At 42.3% G+C, this 22,348-nt stretch overlaps 1 protein-coding gene across 4 annotated transcripts in view; it reads right to left on the bottom strand.

Annotated features, from left to right (window-relative positions):
• Nucleotides 1–22,348, bottom strand: part of ADGRL3 (adhesion G protein-coupled receptor L3) — a 490,651-nt gene that overhangs the window by 16,397 nt on the left and 451,906 nt on the right. For all 4 annotated transcript variants that reach the window (XM_090139058.1, XM_090139055.1, XM_090139056.1 and 1 more), the window contains 3 exons: nt 19,497–19,665; nt 17,067–17,192; nt 14,459–14,555 (listed from right to left, as the gene is read on the bottom strand). In XM_090139058.1, coding sequence (XP_089995184.1) covers nt 14,459–14,555; nt 17,067–17,192; nt 19,497–19,665 — 392 coding nt within the window. The remainder of the gene's footprint in view (nt 1–14,458; nt 14,556–17,066; nt 17,193–19,496; nt 19,666–22,348) is intronic.

The raw sequence follows: 22,348 nt of genomic DNA, 5'->3' as shown, positions 1-22,348 counted from the left end.
AAAACTCACCCCTAGACAATTCGAACTCTCATTGCAGGAATACTCAAGGGCATAAAGTAATTTTCATTTACTTCCTGGGCTAAAACATCAGAACAAATCCTTCCTACAAGGAAAACAAGTCTTAGATGGGGCAATTTCAAGGCTATCAGCAGGCAAAGAGAAAGGGAAGGAGCACAGAAAACAGACCACCCCAGCCCAATCCTCTTCCAGGGCACCAGAACCTCCATCACAGACCCCCACATCCCAGCTTGGCCGCTAGCTGGAACGGTAGGGTTAACTGGCTTCACCAGCATCTGCTGCCCAAACCCAAACAAGCGATTGGAAAGCAAATTCCTCAACACCAGCCACTCTTGCAGGGTCATCTTTGTCACCTCTGGGGCGCAGAGTCCGCCATCTGCCTCTCTTGGGGGTGGAGGTGGCGCTGTGGCATAGTGGAGGTGGGCTCTAGAAAGACGTTGATGTTCTGGGTGTAAACTCTTCTCTGCAACTAATTACCTGGCTTCTACTTTCTTTCCTCCTTTTGTTTTCTTTTGGATGCCATTGCTGAGAATATACAAGCCCCAGGTCCGTTTCTCAGAAGCAAGCTCTGTGAAAGCTCACGCCAACAGAGCATTTCAAAAAAGCAAAATCTGTTCTGCCTCTCTTTTATGCTTCCCCAGCCCTTCCCGTCCTGAGGCGAATGGTATTAGCGGATCACTTGGCCTTTTGAGCGCAGAACAAGGTAGAAGGCGGCACTGTATGAGGGCTGCATGCCAGGGAGGCTCCTGCATGGATACATGCAGCTGCAAAAAATACTGGTTTCTCTCACCTGATGTTTTGGCTATACTGATGTAAAGCAAGATGAACTGTTGTGTTTGGAAATAAGGAAACAAAGCTGTCTCCTGTAAAAAAACATTATATGAACACTTAACTAAGCAACCTTGAATATAACTCATTGTCAAATGAGTCAATCCTTTTGTTCTGGTTTATCCATTATTATCACATATTGGACTGAGGATGAAGACTGTAGGAACAACTTCTCGTCTTGCACGTGTTTTATACCAGTGTGACTACTAAGGTCATTAAAGTAGTCTCCGCTTTTATACCACTTCCAAACAAGCTGGGTCGTAAAAGATTCAAAGAGGGACTCACGTTTATACAAGTAACACGAAAGTCCAGAGTTAATGGCAATCACAAATTCCAAAGTGACGTAATCCTCCCATTTGAGATTTAACCCAAACTCCAAGTTGGTTGCCATGAGATTTGATATGGAGAAGAAGGCTGTACCTGCCCCATGGCTTTGAATACTTTTGCTCAAAGTGTCTTTCAATGGCAACTGCAGAAAGAAGCATCTCACACAATGTGTTACTGGCCTGATCTTGTCTAACACATCAGGTTCCCACAACAAAGACAGTGATGCTTTTCCCAGGTTCATACCCCACCTATTGCCATGCATGAGCTGATCCCGCTGCAGCTTGAGCTCGGAGCAGTGCACAGCAAGAGACAAAAAGGGACAGATCTGTGTCAGTACACAGCACCTGGCTTGCCTACATGCACCGCAGGGGCCCTCTGCTGCCTGGTGGGCTCTGAAACAAGCTAAATTCACATCAACCTGGTCCTTCTGGATTGTATGAACTAGATAGTTCCTGGAAACTTTTAAAGCAGATCTGTGATTCTGACTATGATCACTACAAAAAGTGGAAAACTCAGAATAAGTCAGTCATTTTCAATTTCAAATTTGTGTACAAGAGGAGGCTTTGTGTAACAAAACAGCCACCCATTCCTATATGCAGACACTAAACAAAAATACCACATTTTCTGCTTTCCTCTGCCTTTATTTGCGAGGGCATTAAGATTTTTTAATTTACTGATTTAAATGTCACTTTTTAAGTCAGTTTTGAGTAATTCTCCTGGTACAAGGCCAAAGTAAATCCACTGATATCTCTTTCCAATACTTTTCAATATTTTGGGCACTGAGTAGCAGGTCCCCATCAGGGTGGGCTGCCCATAGCGAACTTCACTCTTTGTGTGAGTCATGAAAAATACAACCTCTGGCATCTTAAAAAGAAAATTATATAAGCCCTGTATTCATTAATCTGGGGTCTTGTTTCTCCTTAGCTGCTTTAAAGCTGCAATATTCCCTGCCTCAAAGGATTGAGGGAGAAAAACTGCATTCATACTCCAGAGAGCTTGAAGTTAAAGCTTAAGATAAAAAAATAATACAACAGCCGAATCCCCATTATTGAGTTTCTCCTTCCCAGGAGGGAGAAAGAAAAAGGTATAGCGAGCCATACATTTAAGTATCATCCTGCCATTTTCATAACACTTTATCATTGCTATAGCAACCACCAGGGCTACTGGGAAAAGCAGATTAAGTCTGCAGATGAGGTATGAGCAGAAGAAGCAGGTGGGCTACCCATGCAAATGGCCATGGTAATAAACAGCTAGTGAAGTCCAACAAAGAAAGCCTGGGATCAAAACACATGCCTTCTGAAAATGCTAAGAGAAGAAGCAAATAGGCCTATTTGGCACAACATGTCATAGCCTTCCATGTCATGACACCAATTACTTCCAGCAAATCACGCAGCCCAGCATCATCCTTGCTCTGCAGTAGTTCAGTGGTAACATCCGCTATACAAATTCCTCCTCTGCCATTTCCTGAAGTACCCAAGCCCAGCACACAGTCACCAAGCATGCTTTTCACTTCTTTATTTACTTAGTTATGCTGGCTGGCTTCAGTTCAGCTGCACTGCAACACCTTCAGTTCTGCTAGCCAAAGGTACTCTACTGAAAGCAAACTCACCTCATTCCCAAACCCACGATGTGTTGTATGCATATGGGCACACCTGCTCTTGGGAGTGGGAAAGAGATGAGACTTCAAAGCCAAAGGCTCACACGGGCATTTCCTTTTTCGCAAGGATGAGAAGTTCACAGAGTCCACGTTTAACAGCAGGAATTTGGTGCATGAGCATAACAGAAAGCTGCACCTTGTTAAACAGGTACAATTTAAACACTCAACTAAAAGCAAAGGGCAACAAGAAATATGACAAGCGTATGCCACCAGACTCTAGGTTGTATCATTCAGGAGCAAAATTCAATTAATTTCTTGTGGGCAGCTGGCTGACAAAGCCATATAAAGGCATTTAAGCTAACTTGAATCATCTGCGTGGTCTGCTCAACAGAAGGGGAAACATATCCAAGTACTCCTCCAGCCTTTCTGAAAATTAATGTCATGCAGCGTGGCCTAAGCAGGCTGCCAATGGCTTGGGCAGCACTGCTTTATTCAGGGTCATCTGCCTACATAGGTAAGAATACCCTCACTTATCTCTTTTGGCTTTGTATCTTTTCAGTGACTTGCCAAAACCAGCTCTTGCCTTGCTACATGCATTTTAGCAGGCTGGAAACACACTGGGGAAAGAAAGATTTCCCCACTGCCCAGAAGGCATGCCAAGAGTGCAGTTTTGCAGCGAAAGGAGACTAAAGCATTTAATAAATATAAGCTGGTGAACTAGTGAATCAATCAATTGAACGTTTCAAAAACGCCCAGAGAAGCCCAGTATTTTCCAAATGAAATGTTTTTCTTCTTTGTTTCTCAAGACTGATTTGTATGAAAGCTGAATTTGACTCTCTTATGATGTCATCTTTTCATTAGAGTAGAAACTAAAATAAATAGTTCAGAAAAGGCACATCTGAGCTGTAACAAAATATTTCATTGCCTCTGACCCAGGAGTCCAAAAATATAATTGTTCTTGTTATTTTTTTGGTTGTTTCCTGAAAGAATGTACTGGTGTGTTTCCGGTCAACCTTAATCTTTATGTTTTTTTTCCCATTTGCCATCCACACAACTCTCGCTGCTCCCATCCCACAAGATAGGGTAGGGAGCTGTGCCCCTGCCCACTCTGCCTCCTGAAAGCAGCCAACTTGTCCTTCTGTCCGCAGACCCCATAAATCAAGACTCCTTGCTTCTCACACTTCAGATACTGGACTTCAGACTACCCTGCAGAGAGAGTATGGCCCAGTTCCCAGAGGTACTGCAGTGCCTTGGCTACCAGCGAGACTGGTTTATCCAGGGCACCAACTATGTGGTTAGAGATGAATCTTTTCCTAAGTGTCCATTTAAAAACAAAGAAACAAACAAAAACACACTGCTTTATTCTAACCATCGTAAGTAACTCACCGCCTTAACTTGAACATTACTGAAATAACCTTGCTGCACAGATCTGTTTGTAAATTCTTGCTAGCTCTGTACATCATTGAGCATTAACTTATTCCATTTTACTCCCAGGCAAAGAAAATACATTCAAAGCAGGTTTGCATGAGTCAAAGCTCTAGTCATCTCTGTGACTTTTCTTATCAGCATTCAGTACTGCTCTTTACTGTGTTGTGGACAGATTTTTGAAGTATTTTTAAAAATTCTGGTCTTCCGCATGTTCTCTTGTAGATTATTCAAACAATTAATACAACTATGAAAAGTGAAATCACACACATTTGCTGAAGGACAACAGGTATCTTCAGCATTCTTCCTCATTCCCTTCAACAAAAGCTCTGACGTTCAGATTTATTGACCTGTGTTCTTATAATAGCCAACAGGATTTAGTTAATAAACTTCAATAAACCTCCCTATTAAATTTCTCTCAAATAGGTTTGTTGTCACTTGCAGCATCTAATCTATTCATTGAGAAGCTATTAATACTGACTGCAGTGAAATGGAATTTCAGCAAATGAGATTGTTAAGCTCTGGGCCATCTTCTGTGAAATGAAACATTCCATGTTTTTATGCAGAGACAGGGCAGGGAAAGTAGCTCTTTTTCCCTTTTTCCCTCCTTTCTCATGGAATGATTTCAGATGATAAGCCTCAGATAGATTGTAATCTTCAGGCCATGTTCAAAACATCAACTTATAAATGTCTGCCATGGGACAGAGGCCATCGTTTCACTGATTCCTTCTCAGCTGCTTGGAGCAGAAGCACATTCCCCAGATGGGACATTTCTTTTTACCACTGCTGCTCCTTCAAAGAGCTTATGGTTCTCTACACCATGACTACACAAAGGTGCATTATGGCTCTTTGTTCCCTTCTATACTTCCTGCTCGCCAGATGCAACTTCTTAATCAAGACATGTGGAAAGCCATGCCTGTGGTGGAAACTGGCCTGTACTTGCAAGAGTCTGTATAAGCAGCCACGCTTTCTTCCTTCCTCCACAGTCATCATGCTAAGACTGCTCTGCAGCAATACTCTGCTGGATCTAATAGTCCCCAAAGCCTGCTCTGATTTCAGAAATTGCTTTGCCCTTACTTTTCCTCTTTAAATCTGATCCACCTAATGACTGAACTTCCAATTATATGGCTGTCAATCCTAAAATCAAAGCCAGTTCATAATATCTCCCAAAGGAAGAATGCCATGTCACTCACTGAAATCACTGCAACAAATCTCAGCTAACTCTGTCCCAGGCAGCAGAGAGGCAAAATAAACCAGAAGACAATCAGCAGTGGGATTCATTTCACACGTAGGCAGAAATATGAGTTAAATTTTCTAAGTTTTGATCCCTGATGCAGAAAATCATATTTTTCCTGGCATATGTGAGGCTGATTGAAAAAAAAAAAACAACAACCACAAACCATGAACAACAGAAAAAAGAAGTCAAGGCACTTGCTAGTCCAAAAGAATACTGCATTTTCCTTACAAATAGAAAATACTCATTTGCTTACAGCTACCTGCAATTCATCTCTACTTCATGTATGATTATCAGAATGGTTCATTTTGAGGCCAGATGCTGACATTTAGTTAAACCAACAGCCACTTTGCAGGGCTGCAGTGATTTATGTCTTGCAAACAGTAATCCCTCCAGGCTGACTCAGTGCATGTGGACAACTCCATCCGAATTTGTGATCTGTCTGGGTGTGGGACCCAGGCACTGATACTCGTGGGGTCAGGGAAAATCAGGGGTTGATATATATGCTCTGTAATGGTTACAAAGAGGGAACATAGAAGCAGGGAACAAAACCAAAGACTTAAAACTTAGGCAGTTTCATCAGGAAAATGCCAGTGGCAGTGAGCTGGTAAAGAAACAGTCACGAACGCTGGGCAAAATGGAAATTTTAGAGTCCTGACATAAATTAACCTTCTGAAATTCCTGTGCCATTCTCCTTGTTGTGAGCACTGGCACACACAGCATTTGCAGTACTGGAAGGGTAAGTGCTCTTGAGCATCGCCTTCCCCAGAGAGGGAGTAGAAGCCACAGCACTTGAGAAACTGTGGCTAGATGAAATGCTAGAACAGAGCCTGCAGGCTTGCTCTGGATTAGTGGAGAGATGCCTCAGGGGACTCTCAACCTGCTTCTTGCCCTTTGGCTTCCACCAAACATCCAAGGGACATATAAGCACCTCAGAAAAACACTACTCTGCACTCAAGAGGCAGCCTCAACTGAAAAGAAACAGAAATGGAACTGCTAATCATACTCCCGAGGCCGGAGGAGAGCGGGTTCACATTGTTGTTGCTGTTTGTGGCTAAATCAACTGCCTCCAGGCTCCAGGATTGCTGGCTGAATCCCCTGCAACAAAGCCTAACCTTCCCAAGGCTGGGACTTTTCTAGATGCTGGGAAGGGAAACGCTCAAAAACAGTGTCTGTGGAGTCCCTTGGGCTGGTGCAGCAGAACACACCTGCTGGCTCAGCACTGGTGAGTAAGGCCAGTATCAAGCACAGACACTGCAGAAATGCTAGGCGCTGGGGGAAAAGTGCCATGCCTTTGGTTTAAAGCACCGATGATGATAAAGTGAGATTTGCACATTGCCAGATAATGGTCTCCAAATGGTCACTGAGGCTGCAGCTTATACCAAAGTCATCGTAGGCTCAGCTTTGAAAAGTCCTCCATGCTTCCCTCCAGAAGACCCTGACAACCGCTAAATATGTAGTGCAAAAAAAGAAAACAAATGGAAAGAAAGCAGTATTTATTCTCTAATACCTTTAAGCCTGAACAAGAGTCACTGGTGTTGCTCAGAGCAAGTAAGAGCTGTTTAGCCAGACTGTGACATATCAGTGGATGGCGCCCTCTGAACATCCGATTGAGATGAGTGGAGGCTTTCCTACCTCTCCCAGAGTTCAAGTGCTTGCTATTTGTTTTATACGCAATATAAATTCAGCAGAAATCTGTCTGTCATGCCAGTCACATAAATCCATCAAGGATAGAACGAGCATCTTGAGATAGACTGACACATGACAACAAGAACGATCCTGCAATCCAAATTTCTACCCACCCTCTGCTTTCCCTAGGCATTGACAGCAAAGGGTCAGCTTTGCAAATGGGCTCAGATGAGCAAGTCATTCTTTAAAGTGTATGGAGAAATTTCTCTTTATTTAAGCTCCTGAACAGGGGCTGACAGCTCAGATAGAGCACAGCTCTGAAGCCAGAACTAGAAAAATGCTGAACTGGGTTAAGCCATTCCTGAGCAGTTCGTGTTGATTTTCCATTTTGCTCTTTCTTCTTCTCTGCTTGTCTCTCCTTTTAACCACAGCAAAAGTCAGACTGTTTTCACTGCTGAATTTCCAAATTATATCCTAACTACTACATGCCAATCCTATGCAGACAGCTAAACAGAAGCATCTTCATTTCACCATACAGAAAGATAAAATCTGCGGACAGTAACCCAAACTAGTTTCACTTCAGTGCCTCAGTGCAAACCTGCAGCTACCATCTCTTGGAGTGACAGACTCTGCCAAAGCAGAATGTCACCTTCTAATGTGTTTTATAAGGAAAAGCTTCCTAAAAATGCAGGCTGATATGGCCACCTGAAGATAATTTAAAACTTCCCCCCTCCCCTTCCCTAAAACACATACAGTCATCCCTGCTGAGTTAACAGTGCAGATATGGTTTCAGCATGGAAATCACAGCTTAATTATATTTTTGAGTGGGTGGTAGGAATTTGATGGGAGATTTCATTTAGGAAACAATCACGTCTTGGGTTAGAAATCAGGATATTAATGTTCTTCATTTTAATTTTCCTCTCTGACTCAGATTCCCACTGTTTGAATTTGAGCTCAATTTGTTCTGTTCATTATGAAGAAATCCACATGAATTTGACATTAAACTGATTATCTCTGAAAACAGTAGCAATAATTTCCCTTTTTCCTGTGTATGTTTCAGATTATGTCTTTGTGGTTGATATAAAAACGCAGGGGAGAAATAATAAAGCAAAGAGAAATCAAGTACTTATGCTGGAGCACTACTTACAATCTGAAAGATGCAATGACACTTAGGCATTTGGAAGGAAAAGGCAAGGGACAGGGACAAAAGAATACCCTAATTTCCATTTCCCATTTCAGAGCATTTGCGTGGGAAAAAGAGGAGTGAATATGGCTTTCCTAGCTGGGAAAAATAACAAGTGCACTAATACTGGGGATCCTGGAGCTTCACAATGACTTTTTGATGTTTGCTTTTCTTTTTTTTTCTGGCCTTCATATACCCATCTAGCACCTAAGGTTTGATAATGGCTGCAAGTGTGCATCCACCCTAATAAACAGACTCCTAAGGCCAAGAAGAACAATTAAATATTTAAGACTTGCCACTTTGCAGCAGGAGTTGCCAGAGGTCCTGGATTCTAATCTTGCACCACCTTATAGGATCTTGATGGCACTGATTCAACTTAGTGGTCCCCATAAGTCTGAGTTCTGTCCCATATCCCCTGCTCAGCACTGGACTACCAGTCCTTTCCTTCTGTCTATCTCCTACAACCTTGGACTATGGTTGCAGCCCAACTTCCAGCCTTGTCTTTAACCCCATTCCCTGCTGCTCTGTGCTAGTCCCTGGACCTGGTTCATCCTCCCACCTTGTCCAGGGCTGTGGACAGACCCTGTTACCAGCATCCATTTCTGCCTGATGGGTTCAGGCTCTAGTGGACAGTGCCCTATGCCTTTTAGTTGGGTTCCTCTTGTCTCCCAGCTCTTCTTCCTCATGCAGCAGCTCAGTTCCATCTGCTTGCAGAGCTGCATTTCCCTGATGTTCCTGCAGTCAAGGAAAAATGGAGCAACAGAGGCCAACAATAAAGCTCTCCAGGAGACCTCTGTGGATGGGGTTAGCAGGGGCTGTGAGCACTGCCTTTGGGATGAGAGAGCATAGAATCAAAAGACAAGGGGTGCACATACTCATGTTTCTACAGGAAGACTGGGATTGAAGTATTAAGCTTTATTTTAAACTATCAAACCTGCTCCTTAGGTGCAACTTGCTTTCTAGTTTGGAAGCCAAGATTCAGGGCATTACAGTGAATGCAGAGCATTACAGTGGGGCCCAGCACAACAGACTTTGGCAATAGTTTCTATTTACAAAGAAATGTGGTGGCTCTGTCCCTAGTCCATTTATTTTCCAGAAGGAAAAGCCATCAAGATATTAGAAGTGCTTGTCACCAGTGAAGATACAATTCCTCTTATCTGCTAACTTCAATGGATACATGCAGCTCCAACAGTATGTTATCCTATGTGAAAACACTACTTCATACCATCGACACAGCTTTCCTTTTTTTCTGCTGTTCTCAAGCCTCACCTAAACAAGAAACACTCCTTCTTTTAACAAATAACTCATTTTTCCTCTAGAAGAAAATATCAAATCTCCAACTTGAAAACCTGAAGGGTAACAAAGTACCATAGGGTTCATGATGTTTTTTTTCTCTCTCAGCTGTCTCATATCCAGAGAGAGACAGTAATTATTGTTTTACCTCTCACCTAAGACATAGATAAAAACAGGCTGGAGTTGCATTGCTGTTTTGCACTACAACTGCTTGTTTTCAAGGCTGTCTGAGCTACTTGAGTGCTTTTTGACAGTAATGCTCCCCAGGTGCAAACAGACCTTTTCCTCATGCTTAGAAGGAGGCCACTTAGATGTCCCCAGAGCTTGGGTCCATGCCATACCAGCAGTGTTCCAACAGTGTTCACATTTGCAGTGGTCCCTCGCAATCTGTTCCTCTTGACATCAGCACAGTGCTGAGTGACATTCCCTTTCCACCTGCATGGACTGCACACGTACATGACTAGATTTCAAAAATACAAGCTTAACAGAACTGAAACAACAGTAATCACATAAATTGCTTTTAATCTCTGCTCTTTTTAGCAACTGTCTTTATCCCAACCACCAAAGAATCTCCTGTTACAGCCAAGCAGTTATCTACTGTCTTCTCCTGATGAACTTGTTGCTTTCTCTACCTTCTACTTTTCAGCCTTCAAGGAAACAAGTTCTAGCAAACATTCCACCCTACAGGCATCTCAACATAGCCTTTTGGTCCAGTTTTTCAGTGTTTTGTCTGAGTGTCTGCATCAAGACCTCACAAGCCTCCCAAATACCCTTTAGACAAAGGAAGACTTCTTTTTTTTCCATTCACAAAGTCATCAGCTTGGTTCAGGTTTTACCCCACTCACCTTTTGTAGCTCACTCCGAAACCGCTTGCAGTTATACGTTCAACAATGCTAGTATGCTCAACTCTTGCACTGTCTCTGGCTTGGGCAGGCTGTCCCCCAGGTGTTCAACAACCACATCTGGGCTGCTAATTCAACACTTCTCTACAGCTCCAGCATTACTTTGCCATGTGGTACTTGTCTGAGCTGAGTACAGCTCTACAGACTTGGCTCAGGTATAGCAAAGTTTAAATAACTCTGCATCAGACTTAGACTTGGGAGACCGAAGTCAGCTGGAAGCCATGGCATTCATACCACAGCTGCATCAATTCCTAGTCAGGCAAAGAGGATAACAAAACGCAGACTTGGGGACTTTGCAAACACACTATTCCACAGTGAATTACAGTCTAGTCATGCCTAACGTAAATAAAGGCCAGTCCATGCTGTGTCACGCATGAGATATAGCAGAAGAGAAATGCAGAGAAAAACAGACAACACTGAAAGGATCACAAGCACAGGGTGATGAAGAAACTCCCAAAGTAATGTCTGCATTTTTTATCCTGCAGAGATTGAAGTCACAGACAAGCTGGAGAACCACTGAGATGAAGACATCGAAGCAGTAGGTCCAGCTCAAATTTTCAGTGCTGAGAGAAGCGCAAGATGGATGTAAAATAGATGGAAGGAATACTCAGCCAGATCCATGGTGGGAAAAATGGCAAAGTTGCAGAGTTGGAGTGTGAAGACCAGAAAACCCCCTAAATCTTGAAACAGAGTAATTGTCAGAGGGCAGACTAGCATGTTCTTCCTCTGACAGTAGAAGTGATAGAGTGATATAACCCCAAACACACTAAGCTATGATGAGCAGCAAGGGCGAATGGAACCTAAAACAGTTTGGACTAGTCTGTAACTGGAAGTTGCCTTCAGTAGATACCTGAAATGATCATGTATGTCTTGGCAGTTAAGTATTGGTTTCATTACAGAATGCGTTACATCAGGTGAGTTTGAGAATATGCTGGAAAATCCCAGTAGGATGAATGAGAATAATATCATGCAAAACAATATCATCGCACATGGCATTTGCAGGGGAAGAAGGCAGCATATGAAAGAGGTGCTGGAGCTGAAAAAAAGCTGCAAGGAATGTGACATCTGCTAGATCAGATAAAGATACAGCTATGTGTCTAAAGGAAGGACGTGCCGTACAAGCACAGTATTCCAGACTGACACCCATGATGTTCATGGAAGAAGGAGAAAAGCATATGAAGTGAGACAGCAAATGCTAATCGTAATACAGGAAAAAGGACAGCAAGGTCAGACTTGCCTGGCACATCAGCAAGCAGTAGGGGGTTGTTAGTACTGCAAGTGTGACCAGGGAAAAAAGCCTTAGATGAGAAAGTACCCCAGTTAGAGGATGTGTCACTGCTGTCTGCTTTCACAACAGGAGCATGAAAAGTCAGCACCAGCCTAGGAAATGGAGGAGTGGAGTCAGGCCAGGACTTGGAGGACAGGATGATTCTCAGGAGAAAGGATCATTTTCTCTCTGCTTTAGAAACTGGACTGTTGACTGAAGGTTCTGGGAAAAATACCTGTGCACAAAGAATGTATAATTTGGGATAATACAGTTTCATGTAGAAGGTATCTAGGCTGGGAGAGCTGGAGAGTGACTTCTGAAAGGGTATACAAGCCTGCTGTATCAACCTCAGGCCAGCAAAGATACCAACCATATCATTCAAGACTTGTACTTGATTCCTCTGAGCTTTAATTGCACACTTGTAAATAAAACATTAATGAAATGTCTTCTTTAAAGCTTGATATATATTAAAATATTAAGAGGAAGACAAGAACTGTGAAAACCACATTGCCCTACTGGTCTGTTCAGGCTTCAGCTCTCCTGAGGGAGAGACTGAAGAAACAACTTATACTTTATGCAAAGCCCTAGGACCATGAATGCTTCTTTCCAGGCAGAATAAAAAGGATAAAGTGTGAAATATCTGGGGCACTCTGCAGCAGGATTTCTGTTGATGTCAGGTGTATTTTCCTAGCAGAACTGACCACCTGCTGCTTCAGAGATGCTGACTCCCAAATAAATGTCTTAACCTCCATTTTGCAGAACTATCTACCAAAAAAAAAAAAAAAAAACCAACCCAACAAACAGAAACAATAAATTGCATGGCTGCTTGTGGGAAAAAGAGGAAGGGTGCCCCAATATAATTGCACAACTTATTCAGCTTAAGCATCCCACCACAAAGCATCCCTTTGAAGACAGTTACCAGGCTATTTCTGCACTCTGTGGAGATATGCAGGCCCTTTGGGTGATTCATCTCATGTGATGGCACACAACAGAAATAGCTGGATGAAATCCACTTTGAAAATACCTCCCCCAGCAGTTCATTTCCCAACTGACCTTTAAATAACAGGTACATCTAACAGTGGGCTCTTGCCACACTGGGATGGAGACTACCCACTTAAAACCTCTTCACAGCTTTCCCAATTTACAGCCATACTCCCATCTTTGCACAAAAAGAGCCAAAACTGAAAAAGGAGACGCCTTTTTTCTGCCAACAAGCCCAAGATGCTGTTTGCTAATGCATTTCCCTTTGCAGCTTCAGCTGCACTGGAGAACAAGGAAAATTCTGTGCTAACTAAAGGAGTGAACAGTTCATGCATAACACATTCTGGTTTGCTGCTGAGACGGATGGCAGAGGGAAATGGTGGTTCTCTCTGTAACCTTTGTACAACTGATCCCCCACTAAATTAGCCCCAGAGAAGCCTGTTTGTAGCAAAGATGGAGAGAGATCCAAGGGCAATGCACACAGTTAAATCAATATGAACAGAGGCATTTGTAGTAATGGCATCTTATGGCCATCTTTATCAACAAATCTCCAGTGCAAAATGAAACTACACTAGCACAAACGCCTTCGGAGTGGGCTGAGGGATGAAAGTACACCTCCATGTTAAGTATGCTGCCTTCCCCTTCGCACTGATTTGGGAATACATATATAATGTTAGGAAAAATTAATCATATACACTTAGCTCCCCTGCACTCTGCAGTCAATACTACTAACAGCACAGTCAAAATTCTCAAAGCCTATCCTTACACTATTACACAGGCAAAACTCATTCAAAAATCAGTGGAAATAATGGGTGAATAAAGACTGGAAAAGAACCAAAATCCCAATTCAACTCTCAGCTGATCTGTTCAGTGTGACCATCAGCAATGGAAACATTTTCCATTTTCACCATCATGATAACAGTTGGGCTCAGTAATCCAAATTTTGCCTCCTCGTAATTCCAGCATAAACTGGGTAGAGACGCAAACCAGAATTTAGCATCTAATTTCTCAAGGTTAAGCCATAAGGTAATTGTACTAAACTGGAAACAAATCAGTCTCTGAGGTTTTTTTCCCTCCTCTTACTGTCATTTTCCCATAACTGACTGAAAGGACTTTTTTTTTTAAAAAAGTTCATATTTCCTCTAGTGCCAGGCACCACATTGTGTTTGGCATGCCTCTATTTCTGTACGTCTCTGATAGCCTTTCCTCCACAGATGTCTATATAAAGTTCACATTAGTCAGTTCTTCAAACTAGGTATGAACATCAATGCAGACGATTTTGTTCCAAGCACACAGCTTTTCTTACGTATGTGCTCTGCTGTTCATTTTTGCTTCCACAGAGACCACAGAATTGCTATGTACGTAGAGCAATCACAATGTCTGTGATGCTTAATGCAGGCAGTATGCTCTCATAACGGCTCATTCTCACCGTCAGCAATGAGGCCTGACACCACAGCAGCTTATGGCAGTTTGCTGGGGGAACACGGAGGTTTCTTTTTGACTAAGGGGTTGTTGTTTTTTTTACCTCTTTTCCTAATTCCCTTCCAGAAATGACATTCCTTGAAAATGCATGTGTAAAAATAAATGAAGAAAAGAAAACAGGAAACAACCAGCACAAAACCTCCTCCCAGTTAATACTGTAACATTTCTTGTGTAAATGATTAGGGTCTGGCACCATCTGAAGTGAGGAGAATAAGGGGCAATATATTTGACTCATTACAGCCATCACAAGAGTTAGAGATGCAAAAAAAAAAAAAAAAAAAATTATAATTACCTCTGTTGAGTGAAGCTGAACTGTTTATATCTCCAGTAATAAAGGAAGACTCGGACTGCTTTCGAACTGTGTCGTTCCACATCCTACGAATCCGGCTCTGAAGAGGGATTGAACCACAGCAGGTAATGAATTTTTAGCAGCTGCAGATAGGTTTATTTCTGCCTCACTAAAGATGGGCTATTGGGGTGCCTAGCTCAGGATGAGACTTGTTTCTATCCAGCTGTAAGCAAGCAGTTGCTGTTTGGTTATAACCATCTTGTGCATAACAGACACTGCCTGCCTAACTTCATAACACAAACACCTCTCTCAAATAAGAAATGCATAATAAGATTGCTCACTTTGCTTACATCTTAATTAAAAAAAAAAGCAATAGAAATTACTTGTGAGAGGAACCCAAACCCATGCAAGCTCAAGACTTTCCAATATTGCATCAAATAACTGAAAAATAACTTACACACAGAAGCACACACATTTTCCATATTACCTAGGATAGTCTGTGTCAATTTTCTGTAAAGCATAACAGAAGAGTTGATTTGTTTCTTGGTGTCCCTGAATGCGTAGAAGTTTTTGTAGCTACCATCCATCTTGGGGAATGTAGGTAAAAAAACCCACAGCAAATGAGTAATTTCTATTCCCCTACTGAAAAATCTGTAATGATTTTGCTATCAGTGTTAGGGCTTCTGCTGCTGGAGAAACAATGTTCCAAACATGTTGGCCTTCTGTTTTGTTTCTCAGATACGAAGTAGAGTATTTACTTCTGTGGCTTTTACACCACTGCCTCGCTCTCCCCCAACTAGACCTTTCAAAAAAATCAAAAAGTCAGCTGTGCACATCTTGTGAATGTCCTGCTGCAGACTCACGCCTAATCTCACAGAGTATGATGGATGTATCCCACAGCTACATGAAGGGGCTGCTAGGCCATCTTGGAGATCCAGAATGCTGTTTGCCACTGTGACAGACTATGCTTCTCCTAGTCGCTGAAAAGCCAGTGCTCCCCATAGTGGGGTCTTATACATGTGAGATCTTCCAGGGCTTCTTCTCCACTCATTAACCATGTACTAATGGCATCTCCTAAGCATGCATTAGCCCTCTACAAATTGAACCAGAATGTAACACGCCCATGAACTTTTATAGCAGTTCTTTTTCACCTGGACATTTAATCTATTGCATTCCTCTGACATGATCCATATAGATTAACTATTCTAACCTAAGTGTTTTTCAGAGGAAAAAACGAAAGAGATCTAATGAGTTGTGCTCCTCTTGGACTTTTCATAAGTCAGGAGTCAGATATATCCTACAGCGCAGATCTCCATCCACTCTCTTTCCCCCATAAGAGGTTTCTCCTGCCTGTGATAGGGCTCAAACACTTTCGTTCTTTCCAAGAACAAGCTTGTAACAGAAAATAACCAACCACAGTACCTCAAGCACTCCCTATGACAAGGGGACTGCCCTCAGGACTCATTGCAGTGCTGAGGCTGCCAAGGAGGAGACCCACATAAATGTTACTGGATACAGTATCTTTGTATGTTATTGATTACTGTGGGATTTGATGGCCTACTGGGGAGAAGCTCCATGTTCTATTGCTGTTATTTGCCCTGTATTACATCCACACCTAAGTAAATGCCAAAATGGAGTTCTTGGATGACATTTTGGAAGCCATTGAAAATAAACAGCAATTTGCTCCAAGACATAAATCACAAACTGTGTTTTCCTGAGAGGTTATAAACTGGTATTTGCTGCATGAGTTTCATAGTTTAATAGCTGAACTGTCACATATAATTACTTCCATTAGTAATACTGAATAAATTTGTATTTGGTTTCTATTGATTAAGAAGTAAGCTTCTTCATTCTATATGAACCGTCCTTTCATAAATCTGTATCTGTACATACAAGTTTAGCTTGAAAATGACTAAATGTACAAGCTACACAAAATATGAAATTAGGTGACCAAAACATAACAAATCCTGTGACTAAATGAGATAATCTGGCCCCAGTGGATTACCTTAAGAGATAAGCTGAGGAAAATCAAGTGAGGTAATGGAACCGATCAAACCACTGAATGTCAAAAAGGAAGCCTTTTCACTATGAAAGCTATTGCAGCACTCTTGTAGTCTTTCTTTTTTTCTTTCTTTCTTTTTTTTTTTTTTTAAAGCAAGAAAAACAGTTGTTATTTTATGATTTCTGTACGTGGTGATAACAGTGACAACAACCTTGAGATGGCAATTAAAGGACATACTGGGTTGCAGTACAGCCAACAAAATGCTCCCAAGCTCCTGATCTCCATGGAGAGCAGGCAGGATAGCTCAGGTTATGAGCGCTCACCTGCCTCTGAATGGCAAATGTGGACTTTTTGTGCTTATTGCAATTATTCAGGAGGTTCTTGGAGAGGCACTAATTGCAAACACATCCCAAGAGAAGCAACCATGTTGAATTCAGGTCTGGGAAAGGGGGAAATCTCTGCAGCTGCAATGGAGGTAGCTCTATGGCAGCTTCTTGGGCTCCTACCAAACTTGCTGGAGGGTGAGGCACAGAGGAGATCTTCCCACCCAACACGGAAATTGATGCAGAAATGCCGAGTCCTGGGGCAAGGACAAGAAGCATGGGTTACCTGTGAGCCTGTGGAATATCTTCCAGGTGTCCGTGACCCCGAGGTTTTTCCTGAGCCAATAGAGCTCTCTGTACTTTTCCCACTACAGCAATGTGTGCGCAGGCATTTTCCGTACTCTTTACGTACCTAGCCAAGGAAACAGTAATGGTGGTTAGTGGGCAGCTCCTCCTCCAACCCACAGCCTTAAAATTGTCAACATGGCTGCTGATTTTTCCTTGGTGGTTCATTAAAACGATAGCTATTGTGGGAAATGAGCCTATTACACCTTGCAGCTGACTGCTCCTGCAGTGTTAGCTCACCATTTACGAGGGCGTAAGGGACTGCTTTTATCTGGCAAAGCTGCTCATTGACACCAGTCAGTTGTAGCTACCTCTGAGGCACATCAAAGGAGCACTGCAGAAACTACAGATACACTATTTATGACTGAAAATTAATATCCTCATAGATTTGATGTAAACTGGCATATTGGCTCATCAAGGTACTAAAAGTTATTGCTTTTGGCAGGGGACTAAAAAGAAAGATTCCAAAAGAAACATATAAGAGCTATTGATTTTTTTTCAAAAAAAAAAATATATATATATTTTTTTTTTTTCTTGCAGTTAAACTGAAATTTGATGAAACCATACAGCCAGTAGCACTAGAGACTGTATTCTCAGTCTGTAGGGGCAGCAAGAGCCTGCTTCTCCACAGCACTGTGCCAGGCATGTTTTAAATGGGCACTGCAGGCAAACCTGGCCATCTCTTCACCTGCAGAAAAGCAATGTCACCTTCATGGGAGCTATGCTGAGCTGTGCCAGGGCAGGAGCTGGGCTTTGACTGAGCTTCATGTCTGCGAAAGTGTGACTTTAATAGGCAACAACACCTGGCAAGTAAATGGGGCTAGGCTGAAAATGAACACATTGCACTGAAAAACCAAAAGCAGGTCATGTAGCCCATTGATGAAAAAAAATAATACACACATAACTAAAACACCAGTTGTGATTACTTGGAGCACACAGTTAGCTGCAAAATTTCTCTAGACCATCTATGAGCATTTGAAAACTCTGCAGAACAACTGTTTAAACAGCAAATTACAGCTTTTTCATTAGGCTTTTCCTTAAGAGCCTGAGACAAACACAATACCACGAGTGCCCAATACGCTCGAGTGCCTAATCAATCCTTTGCTGAGGGAAAATAATTCAATTGCTTTAATTAGCCACCCACTGCTTGCCTCTCTGCAGCTTTCTGCTGATTTTCTAGTCCATGATAGATAGGATTTTTTTTTCTCCTCTCAAACCATTCCTCTCTCAGCTCTCGGATCAGAGAGATGTATCTCCCCACAGCCAGCTACTGGCTGCACTCTCCTCTCCTCTATGCAGTTGTAAATCAGGAGCAACCCCAATGGCATCAGTGGTGGTTTAAGAGCATAGACTGGCTTGAGGCAGAATGGCAGAAGGGATTTGAATGCCTAGTGAGCACCCTGACAGCCAAAGAGGGTACAGTGCCATGATGGGATGCTGTGCTAGAGACTGAGGCAGCTTAGTTAAACTGGCAGATTGGGACTCAGATGTATCCGCATGTAAACTCTTCTATATGCTTATCTTGGATATAGAGTTTGGCCTGTGAAACCAAGATGTGCATCAACAATTATCAGTAGGTTTGCACAGACTGAGAGAGATCTGCACTACTGAGTTCCAGTGGAGAATAAAATGGTTCTTAAAAATATTTATTACTGACTGTCAAAATTTGATCTACATATGCATGAGGAGATTTTTATTTCTCTTTTTCCAACTGGGGTTTACCTAAGTTATTCCACTGTTACCTCGCAATCTTAATTGGGGCATATTTCAAGTTCCACCAAGTACTTACTGTGCATGGAAGATTTTCAAAAACCCACATTATGACCGAGCTATGCAAAAGCTAGTGAACTGTTGCAGAGCATGGGTCCTTCTGCTCTTAAAAAAGTGGGAGAAGCAGCCCGTTACATACTTTCTCCAGTATATACTGCTACAGAAAGGGGCTGTTTCCTGCAAGGACTGCAGATGAAGACGTATAGCCCCATTTTGCTGTGACACGAGAGGACCCTCTGGATGCTCGTGGTGCCACTTATGCCTCACACTGGTGTAAGGAAAAGGAGAATGTGGCCAATAGCAGGCAGAGCCTTTCTGCAGGCTTGCTATCACAAAGCCCTGCAAAGCACAAGTTGCCTTGTGTGCTGCCTCCAATGTGCTCATCGCTAGCACCCTGGCTGCTGAAATGCCATTGCCACATATCTTTGTCTCATTCCCCTGCACCTGCCAGTTTCCACTCTAAATACCACCCCTATTAGGCACACGGAGACAAATCTGCTCGATCTGAATTCAGGGCACATGCACAACACTATGCTGTGGTTGTTAGGCAACAAAACACACTGTTACCACCGCTTGTGCTGCTGAGAACCGTCTGTCTTACCTTTTTCTGGAGGACACAATGGAAAATGAATATAAACATTCCCTGTAGAGAATTGAATATGGTGAAGAGATACGCCATGATGACTGTGCTTTCATTAATATACATGAGTCCAAATGCCCAGGTCAGTCCTAATAGGCAGAGCAGGGCTATCGCACCTATCACCCAGGACCTGTTAGGAGAAAGAAAAAAAAAAAAAAGGAAAGGGATTGGTCTTTCGTCTATAAAACGTGGCACATGTCTGCAAACAGGAAGAGCTTTGGCCATGGTTTTAGCAAAAAGAAAATAGCACACCAAAATGAGCTGTAGGGACTTTTGTCTTCAGTTGGATGCAGTTTACAAGTCTTTGAGCTTGAGTAAATATACGGAAATGGAAATGTTATGAGAATGGAAATTCATCATAACCAAAGCATCTGCAGTGTTTCTGGCTTTTTTTCCCCATTTGTTTAATGTAAAAGCAATGTTTATGTATATGACACAATGTAGATGCCGTTTCTGTAAATGGCAGGAAAAAAAGAAAATAAACCAACTAAAACAACTCTGAATGTCACTTTTTTAATGGCCACTGGTTTGCCTGGGGCAGGAGCACTAGCTGGATTAGCTTCTTTACAACTACCACCAAGACACATTTACTGCTGCCCTTTAGCTGGTCTCCCGTAAGAGAGCCAGCCAAACTACAACAAGCAGGTACTTGCCAGATCAGCTCCTTGCAAGGATGCTCTCTGACACTGCTTCACACTGCTCCATGGTGAAGGAAAATACAGACACGCATATATGTGCCCACACAGCAAGCTTCTGCAAGGACAGACAGCATCCAACTGTCTTTCCACTCAGGGAAATGGTGCCTGTCTACTCCTTGGAGGGGCCAAGGACAACCAGAGGACCTGGGCCATGGGATTGCTGTTGCATATCATTTTTCAGTTGGATTTTACGCAAGCTGGGAGGGCAGGGGAAACATTCCACATTTTCCCGCTAAATAACAGTTAATCATGTGCTAAATTGACTTCTCAGAGGCTGATCTTCCTATACCAGAAAAAGAGGTAAGCAGCATGGAAGCAGAGTGGGGACCAGCTCCTTCTCCTAACCACCATCCTCAGTTTCCATCTGCTTAGTTATCTTGACTTTATGAGGATGGCTGCCATGGAGGGGAGAGAACCAGCTACCAGCTGGGAGACACAGCTGCGCAGCAAGCAGCACTGTGAGCATCCCTTTGACCTTTCCCTCATGATCTTGATTCTTTCCTCTTCCCTAGAAACAAGCAGATACTACATCATAAAAAGGAATGTAATGATACCAATCAGTGATGCCCACTTCTGCACTCCTTCCTCACCATTAACCCTTTGGTTCTCCAAAGCAGATAAACCTGCAGCCAGCCAACGTCTCTGCTTCTCTGACCGCCTGAAGCAGCTTCAGCTGTTACCAAAAGGCTCATGGAACAATCTGCCTATGTTTTGGTTAACTGGGATACTCCAGTCCCGCAGAAACATGAATGGGGTCTGGGAATATCTGGGTTGCTCTCTCCTAGGCAGGGCATGGGGTAGAGGAGAGAAAGATGAAGCAGCAGTAGCTCAGAGGAAAAAGAAGCTCAGTGCAGGGCAGACTGACAGTCTCCCCTGTTGAGACTCCACAGCAGCTGCAGCTCTGAATCCCCTTGCTTTTAGCAGGGCTTGTTGCAAACAGAAGCACACTGCTGTTCTATTAATGTTTACTGTTGTTTTTCTTTAGGTATTAGAATGAAAATACAGCAATATTCCTTCCACTGGAGTTTATAAAATATGTATTTTCTGAGCACATGGCCAGAAGAGCTCCCCAAGGTAACTGCTTACTTAGGCAGTTCTTTAAAAATCACTATTATGTATCTATCAGACCAGAACAGTTCCTTTGAAGCATTTCCAGCCAATCCTGCTAATAAATATTTAGCATGATGCAAATTGAAAATGCATTCTCAAAATCCTTTGGAAAGGTAGACACTAGATAACATTTATAGCATTCACCACTTGGTATATTTTTCTCCCTGAGATTCCACCATCAGTGAGAGCACATTATAATCTTAATAGTATGCCAATTTTAAAAATACAAATCTTTTTATGTTCTTAATTAAAATAAAAAAAAAAAACACAAAACAAAAAATACCAAAAACAAATGAAGTGAAAAATACTTTTTTTTTTTCCTCTCCCTTTTCTTTCTCACCATGATTAAAAGGTTCCTCCATTTACAAAGACTTTTAAAAACGATCCACCAAATATCAGGAAATTATTCTGCCCTGCACTGCAGCCAACTCTTGAACCCGATTAAAGAGCCTTAGGCTGCAGATGTGCGAAACAATTATTGAGCAATGAGAGTGGAAATATGCTACCTTCAGTGATGGAAAGGAATCTTTGGGTTAGAAGACCCTCAACAGTGCAAACTGTACGAGATACAGGATTGTGCTTCAGAAAACAGACCTGGAGATAAAGAGGGCATGGAGATTACTTTGAATGGCTCCATCCCGTGCCCGCAGAAAAAAAGAATCAAGAAATGAAAGAGAATATGGGAATGATGCTGCAGGAATGAACACAAAGGACTCTTCACCAGAAGAACAAACTGAAAGTCTACTGCAAAGTTGGTCAGCTTTTATTCCGTGTTACTGTGCTTTGCTTTTTGGTTGCAAGAGAGAAAGCACGGATGCCTAAAGGCATGTAATTTCTGAGCATTTTTTGCTTGCTTTGCAGGATTTTTTTTTTTTTTTTTTTTTTTTTTTTGGTGTGGCTTGTTTGTGGTTTTTGTTTTTCTTTGTACAGACTTGCTGTTGGTTTTCCACAATTTCTCTTTTCCATAGTGCAATTTTGTAACAATAAAGAAACAAACATATAATG

Source organism: Phasianus colchicus, chromosome 4, assembly GCF_987193195.1.
Source record: "Phasianus colchicus chromosome 4, bPhaCol1.hap1.1, whole genome shotgun sequence".
Classification (NCBI taxonomy): Eukaryota; Metazoa; Chordata; class Aves; order Galliformes; family Phasianidae; genus Phasianus; species Phasianus colchicus.
The sequence above is the reverse complement of the archived record's forward strand: the minus strand, read 5'-3'. Positions and strand labels throughout refer to the sequence as shown.